Consider the following 8686-nt stretch of genomic DNA (forward strand, 5'->3'; position numbering starts at 1 on the left):
TAAAGCAATTCTCCAGCTCCTGTTGGGATTGCTTTACAGTATTCTGTTTTCATGATTATTCATGGCAACTGGTCAAGTTCCTTGGCACAGCCCAAAAGTAATTCTTTTCCCAGGCACAAAATCTCACAGTGTCACTTTAGCAAGATTTATCGGGACAAAAAAAAAGAATGTAGCTTACAAGAAGCCCAGCAACATCCCACTTAAGAGTGATACAGGTGGTCCTCAGCTGGAGCCCAACATTCATGTTGCTAAGTGAGACGTTTGCTAAGGCAGTTTTGCTCCATTTTACGACCTTCCTTGCCAAAGTGGTTAAATGAATCACTGCAGTTGTTAAGTTAGTAGCATGGTTGTTTTAAGTGGATCTGGATTCCCCATTGACTTTGCTTGTCAAAAGGTTGCAAAGGGGGGATCAGGTGACCCCGGTACACCGCAACCGTCATAAATGCATGCCAGTTGCCAAATGTCTGAATTCTGATCGTGTGACCACAGGGATGCTGCAATGGTCATGAAGTGTGAAAAATGGTCATAAGTTGCTCTTTTAAGAGCCATTGTAACTTTGAACGGTCAGTAAACGATCTGTTGTAAGTCACGGGCTACCTCTGGAGTTTATTTGAATGTTTAGCGACATTTAAAGTTATGACATAGCTGGAAAAAGGGAGATTTCACTCACTTCCAAAGCTCTGATGGCTGCCCTCCCCAACAGACATAGGATCACACCTCAGGCACTCAGCAGCACAACCACATTTATGCCCATTTGCAGAACCTCGCGATCACACGACTACATGTCGTGACAGTTTTGCTGAAAACCACAACGTAATTCCAATTTTCGCAAAACTGCCATAGCGAATAATCAGTCTGCTTAATGATCATGGCATTCATTTAATGACCGCTGTGTTAGTTTGATGATTGCCATATTCACTTAATAACCACTGCAAAAAAGGTCATAACGTCGAGTCACTCAACTGATTTAAGACCATCACGACATACAGTCAGAATAGACAGGTCCAGTGGTGGGATTCAGTCGGTTCGCACCACTTCGGCAGAACCAGTAGCTTTTTTTTTTGTCGCCCAGGCCCAGAATGGACTTCCGGAAGTGGCACCCACACAGAGAACCGGTTGTTCACCTATTTGAATCCCACCACTGGACAGGTTCATTACGGTGGTTATGTTGAGGACCATCTGTATCCCTGTTCCCAAGACTTTCTGAATTTCTAACTGTCTTCTGGTGTTCCAGTGGACTGTCCAGGTTTTCGCCATTATCACCGAAGCCTGCAGCTGATGTCCAGCCTCTGGATCAATCTAGGACCGACGACCCATGAACCTTTATTTCTACCGTATTTTTAGATTTGAAAAAGCATCATTGCTTCCTTTGCTGAACTATTAATATCCAACTTTTGCTCCCGCAGCATTTATGAACAGTGGCTCCGAAGACACAAACCCCAACTTCAGGTCTACCCTGAGGCCAACGCGCCTATTGGACACAACCGGGGATATTTCATGGTCCCGTTCATTCCTCTCTATAGGAACGGGGAATTCTTCATTTCATCCAAAGAGCTGGGCTACGACTATGAATATCTCTTGGAGCCAGGTAATCGGATCCGTCGCTTTAAGTCGGACCAGTGGAGGCAGCACAGTGTGCATTTTTGTGCCAGTCCTTATTTTTGATTCGCCAAAGAGTGGTGAATCAAAAAAAGGGACTTACAACTGATGCCATGTGTCTGAGTGTTGATCACGTGACCGCGGGGATGCTGCAGCGGTCGCAAGGGTGAAAAACAGCCATCAGGCACCTTTTTCCAGTGCTGTTGTAGCTTTGAACAGTTACTAAACGAACTGTTGGGAGTTGAGGACCGCCTATATACAGTATGTGTGCATTCTGCTTGCTTGCTTTGCACTTCAGAGGTGATAAATGCAAGCCCAGAGCTACACCTCTAAGCCTGTTTTCCTGATCCTGCTGCAAAACCTCACACAACGTGCTGTATTTTAGCTTTGGCAGAAAATGCATTCTAGAGCCCAGAGACGAGTTACCAAGGGTGACAGGAATGTTGCAGCCACAAATAACGTTTAAATCTCTTTTCCTTCCACCCTCTCTCGTTACCACCCCATCAAACACCAGTAGGCATTCTGCCAGGCTGTCCCTCTGCGCAATGCTTTTTCAGGAAAGCATTTGGTCTTCTGTCTTGGGAGGATGGAGGAAGACAGTTGCATTATTTTTAGCAAATAGGCCAGGTGCTAATCAATCCCACACTGGCCCGCTGCTACCCTCCACCTTCACCATCCCAGACTTTAGCTAAATGCAGTCTGTTTCTTTTTTTTTTAAAAAAAAGTAAAGTTTCCCTGAAGTAGAAATATTTTTTCTGTTTGCTAACCACTCATTTTCCCTTCATGCCGTTGGTGCCAATTCTTCTAATTTTATCTTTAAATTAGTTCGAGAACCAACTGTAAGCCCATTGCTGCCTTGTTCCAGCTCCCAAACCATGTTTTCTGTAGGCTCCTAATTGCCGGGTTTAAATAATCCGACATATTGTGGTTTGTCCAGAGACGATAACAATTTGGGAAGATAGAAAGGAATTGAAGTTATTGAACTTAATTTCAATAACTGGAGGAGTAGGACAGGCAGAACCTGGGGGTGAAATCAAGAGAGGAATCAGCCTAGAATCATTATGTTCCCACAAAGGGTCTAAGTCCCACCCCTCTTGAGTACTGTTAAGTCTTATCTAGCTTCTAGTGCTTGACCATTAGTTGACTAGATTCTTATGTATAGGTAGGAGAAATAAGTCAGCTTAGCTGGAACTTAATAGGTGATCCTGATTCTTCATGCCTGAGGTGACAATAACACCAAACCAAAATGCACATATGAGAATAACCTGGGAATTTCTGTGTAGAATTGTGTATACTCTTCAGGAACAGCCAGCTGGATTTTCCCTTTAAAAATGCAGTTTTAATCAACAACCACATGGAATACTAGAAATGAGCTCCTTCTAAAAAGCTGTTTTGGATATCTGGTCAGGTGGCTCTGAAAAAAACAACAACAACCCTACCTCTATATAGTTCCAATGAAACCGTGATGATGGTTGAGGAATTGGCATTAATTAGAGTTGACGGCCCACGGGAACTGTCCTCTTGAGATATATGTGTTTAAATACCGATAATGTGTGACTGGAAACAAAATTAAAATGTCAAATTAACAGGAGTGATTAGAAGAAGAAATTTCAGCCCTAGGCAATTCTTGGGGAGGTCACCAGGAAAGGAAAATAAAAGTAATTGAAAAGTGAAATGTAGACAAGAGGAAAGAAAGTGATTTCCCCTTCGCTGCCCCTACCCTCTTATCCTGCAGATAATATGCTGTAGCTTATTACAGCTGTTATCTGCATTGACTTAATTATTAGCAGAAACAGTCAATCTTTGGAAAAGTAATTATGATTTCCTTTCAAAGCTATTGGAACAGGTAACTATCAGCAGGGGATTCAGGCCAGAAATGCATGCCGGGAGGTGATGGAGGAGACTATAGTCAGATTTAATGGGAAAAGTCTTTAATTGACAAATGACTTTATAGTAGGAATGGCAATCTTCAGATTCATGCAGTTTCCCAGACCCATTTAAAAAAAAATAATCCACAGCAAATGGACCATTTCTGGCAGCTTTGTTGTTGTTTTTGTTGTTAGTTGAGAAGTCGTGTCTGACCCATCGCGACCCCATGGACAACGTTCCTCCAGGCCAGGGGTGTCAAACTCAATTTCATTGAGGGCCGCATCAGCATTGCAGTTGCCCTCAAGGGGCCGGGTGGGTATGGCCAGGGTGGGCGTGGCCTACTGGGTGGGCGTGGCTAGAGTGTGTATGGCCTAATGGCTGGGCGTGGCCAGCTCTACATCGTTTGCATCAAGGGTGCCTGGGCAGGAGTGGGACAGATCTGGGGGTCTCTGGCAGAAGGAGGGTCTCTGGGCCAGGGCCAAGGCAGTGGGGGCCGTTCCCTCACTGTTTCCAGGATGGCTTCGCGGGCCGCATGAAACCACTTCGCGGGCCGGATCCGGCCCCCGGGCCTTGTGTTTGACATGTCTGCTCCAGGCCTTCCTGTCCTCTACCATCTTCTGGAGTCCATTTAGGCTCACGCCTACTGCTTCAGTGACTCCATCCAGCCACCTCATTCTCTGTCGTCCCCTTCTTCTCTTGCCCTCAATCTTTCCCAGCATTAGGCTCTTCTCCAGGGAGTCCTTCCTTCTCATTAGGGGGCCAAAGTATTTGAGTTTCAACTTCAGGATCCGGCCTTCTAAAGAGCAGTCGGGGTTGATCTCCTCTAGGACTGACCGGTTTGAGCGCCTTGCAGTCCAAGGGACTCGCAGGAGTCTTCTCCAGCACCACAGTTCAAAGGCCTCAATTCTTTGGCGCTCAGCCTTTCTTATGGTCCAACTTTCACTGCCATACATTGCAACTGGGAAGACCATAGCCTTGACTATACGCACTTTTGTTGACAGGGTGATATCTCTGCTTTTTAGTATGCTGTCTAGATTTTCTAAAAAAAAGTATATACTCTAAAGTACATCAAGACTGTGACAGGTTGAATACCCTTACTTTGAGTAAGAACCCTTTTAATTCTCCGCCTGCCAAAGGAAAAAAGTAACTTTGGGTTTTTTTTTCCTTTTAAATTTGGTAAATTTGACTTTTTAAAATGGTTTGCCTCTTAATTTGTCTCTTTTGCTGCACATTTTTCAGGCCTGTGCTTGTTTTTGAATTTTGCCTGATAGGTGGATTTTTGAATCAGTTTTTCCCCCGATACTGAATTTTGCTTTTTTCATGATTCTATGAATATATACACAGTTTTCTATGGGGTTTTTTCCCATGTGTGTCTCACAGATACATTTTAGTTTAAGAACTGCAGCTGACAGTTCCAAAAGAAGTAAAAGTTATTTAGTCTGTATATGTACTATACAGACTAAAGCGTTGATTCAAAGGGAATGAAATGAAAATTTTCTCTAATTTTAGATTCACATGTAGTCATTAAGGGAATTGGGTTCAATTTTGTGGCATTTTTGTCATGGTCGTTAAGTGAATCACCATGGTCATAAAGCGAACAAGGCTTCCCCCATTGCCTTTGCTGGTCAAAAGTTCCTTGGGAAGGGTGTAAATGGCGATTAGATGACTCTGGAACACTGTTGTACACACTGGTTGCCAAACAACCGGATTTTGATGACATGGTCACCGGGACGCAACCGTCATAAGTGCGAAGAAGAGCCGTAAGTCACCTTTTCAGCATTATTGAAACTTCAAATGGTTGTTAAACAAATGGTCATAAGTCAAAGATTACCTGTACTTCAGCTTCCAGTAGCAATTTCCTCAGCTTCACTTTATTACTCCCTCAGAAATTATTGCTTTCCTGAAAGCGAAGATTTTAGCTTGTGACTTGATCAAGATGGATTGGCACGGATGCAAATCTTTCCCCATTATCTTTTATTAGACTTGATGGGCCATATGGCTAGCCTGAATTAATACCAGAGGAATATTCATTTTATATTCTGCCTTTTTACCTATGCTCATTAAGTGGCAGCATCTAACTAACAACTGTGATTGATCTCAAAGAGCTAAGAAAGTTCATATCTGGTTGTCCTTGAATAAATAGTACTTACAACTACTTTCACAGCATCCTCACGGTCACGTGAACGAAATTTGGAATCTCGGCAACTGGTTCATATTTACGACGGTTGCAGTGTCCCGGGGATACATGTACGTCTTTTTGTGACCTTCTGACAAGCAAAGTCCTTGGGGAAGACAGATTCACTTCACCACCGTGTTACTAACTGAACAACGGCAGCGATTCACTTAACAACTGTGGCAAAGAAGGTCACAAAATGAGGCAAAACCCATGTAACAATCGTCTCGCTCAGCAGCAGAAATTTTGGACTCGGTTGTCACCAGTCAAGAGCTAGACGTATATAGAAAAAAGGACGCTTCCCTCATTACTGATATCAAAGTGCTTCCACGGTGAAAGGATTTGCTGGTGACATCACTGTCCATTTGGGGACTCCTTTCAAATAAGTTGCCCCCTCCCCCCAAAGTGGTACCCATTTATCTACTCACCCTCACTCACTTTTGAACCGCTGGGTCCGCAGAAGCTGGAGCATGTGACGGGAGCTCACCCTGCCCTGCGGCAGCAGCAGGTCTCAAACATGGGCCTGCCGATCCTCAGCCCAGCCTTCTAAGCTCGTGAGGCAGCGAGCATCTCCCCTCATTGAGCTAGATGAGTGGGGGCTTCACGGGGTCATCCACTCATGTAGTTTTCTTGACCACAGTAAAGAAATGTTTTTGGCCACTGATTTTTTTTTCTGGGATTTTTTTTTTAACGTTCGAATCTAGGTTAGAGTCCTGGGATTTTCTGATAGGCTCATATTTTATAACTCACCAGATTTCTGGTCAATTTCTCATTCCAGGCAAGGATACTTTATGTCAGTGATGGCAAACCTTTTAGAGACCGAGTGCCCAAACTGCAACCCAAAACCCTGAGCAGGGGGTTGGACTAGTTGACCTCCAAGGTCCCTTCCAACTTCTTCTTCTTCTTCTTCTTCTTCTTCTTCTTCTTCTTCTTCTTCTTCTTCTTCTTCTTCTTCTTCTTCTTCTTCTTCTTCTTCTTCTTCTTCTTCTTCTTCTTCTTCTTCTTCTTCTTATTATTATTATTATTATTATTATTATTATTATTATTATTCGCAGGGCTGCATCAGCATTGTGGTGCCTTCGGGGGGGAGGGTCGGGGGGCGTGGCTCACTGGGTGGGCATGGCTCCAGTGGTCACGGCATGACCAGGGCCAGTCCTTCACCATCTCCAGGGCATCCCCGGGGTCGGGGCAATGCCGCTCGCTCGCTCACTTCCTGCCCTGTCGCATCCAAATGCCACGTGCTCACTGCTCTGGAGAACTCTGCTGGGGCACCGGCGCATCTGCCGACAGAGAGGACTCTGAGTGCTGCCTCTGACATGCGTGCCACAGGTTTGCCACCACTGCTTTATGTGAAATAGAAGACGTGTCCTTTTTTCTTTCTTTCTTTCTTTTTTTTTTTACAGACTCCCCCTTTCAGACTTTCCTCATCCCTTACTTGGAACAAGCTCGTCAGATCTGGCCATGGTTACTCGGAGCTGGTGTGATCGGTGCCATAATAGCGATGGCAGTCAAAGGACTTGTCAAACTGGGAACTCGAAAGAAGAAAAAAGAGACAGAAGAGAGCCAACCTTTACTCACAGAGGAGGAAAATTATCCGCACATTACGTATCAGTCACACTTATAAAACCATCCTGGTCTTAAAGCTAACTTTGTGATGATGTAGAAAATCTTTGCTGACATGTCCCAAAGGTGCTTTTTCAAAAGGCAGCTGGACTTGGTTTTCCCTTGAAGACCTTTTGCTTCTCATCCAGGAAGCTTCTTCAAATCTGGCTGAATGGTGGAGGAGGGAAGGATTTATATTCCTTGCAGTCATCTGGTTGTTAGCACTCTTTCTGAGAGTTGTTGAGGCCACTCTGTGCCCTCGGGGGTCCCCTGAGTAGTGCAAATGGTTGTGGAGTCTCCCTAGTGCTGCTGAAAGAACTGTGTTGTAAACAGGAGCTATATGGTGTCACATCCTGTTTACAACACAGTCAGAACCATTCAGTAGAACTGAAGAAGCTTCTTCGATGAGAAGCGAAACATCTTCCAAGGGAAAAAGAAAAAGAAAAGAACAGTTACCTTTTGAAAAAGCACCTTTGGGACAAGCATGGCCTGGAGGATTAAGAATCTCCATCAACATCTGTGATGATATCTTTTGAGGATTCCTAAACTTGGTGGGCAGTGTCCCTGTTTACATAATATTTTTCTACTCAATATTCCTCCTTCTCTACAAAGTAGTTGTCATTATGTGTGATCAAGCCTCTCCGGTGGATTTCAAAACAGGTCAAGAAATGTAAGAAACCCTTAATAATCCCTGGGGAACTATTGTTTGGATCCCCATCCTGATGTCACTCCATGTTAAACTTTAAGAAAAGATCAGGAGATCACACATTGTTGGATTCCATTGACCCTGGCCTGTAAATTCAAGTTATTTTAAGGTGCTAATTGAAATTAAAGTCATTGGAAAACGGTCTAATAGTCATTCCTAAGCTGACTTTCAGGTCTCCTTTATTTCTGCAACAAAGTTGGTTGAGTGGTGATGAAAGGATAAAGGTTTTCTTTTTAAATGTATGTTTGTGTTGTCTGAATGGTGCATATTATTATGTTGCATACTATGGCTTATAAAGTGCACAGAGGAATACGAGCTACATATTCTTCCTGTTCCAAAGAGCAAATGGACTTTCTTGGTTTTTTTCCTATGGAAGCATTTCACTTCTTCTCCAGTTCTGAAGAAGCTTCTTGGATGAGAAGTGCGTCAGAGCACATACAGTCTTATTGCTCTGAGATAACCCAGGAGTAAACACAGTGAGTGGTCTATATTAAATGGTGGTTTATCTTACATTAACTACAATATCATACACCAGGAACAATATACATACACGTGCTAATACAGCAGGCTACAACACAACAGTTACAGCAGGAAAATAAAAGAGAGAGAACACAGCAGCAGAGCCTTCCCTTTTATACAAAGGCTCTTAAAGGGACACAGACCCTGCTGAGTCATTCCCATCATTACATCATAGATCTCATATTATACAAGCTGGTTAGCTGTTAAATTATTACCTT

At 43.7% G+C, this 8686-nt stretch overlaps 1 protein-coding gene across 1 annotated transcript in view; it reads left to right on the top strand.

Annotated features, from left to right (window-relative positions):
- The window catches only part of TYR (tyrosinase), a gene marked incomplete at both ends in the record, with an annotated part of 68002 nt that extends 60737 nt beyond the window's left edge, over positions 1 to 7265 (top strand). The window contains 2 exons of the mRNA XM_081327220.1: positions 1407 to 1588; positions 7045 to 7265. Coding sequence (XP_081183346.1) covers positions 1407 to 1588; positions 7045 to 7265 — 403 coding nt within the window. The remainder of the gene's footprint in view (positions 1 to 1406; positions 1589 to 7044) is intronic.
- Between the last annotated feature and the right edge of the window lie 1421 nt (positions 7266 to 8686).

This window comes from Vipera berus, assembly GCF_964194415.1.
Source record: "Vipera berus genome assembly, chromosome: 4".
Taxonomy (NCBI): Eukaryota; Metazoa; Chordata; class Lepidosauria; order Squamata; family Viperidae; genus Vipera; species Vipera berus.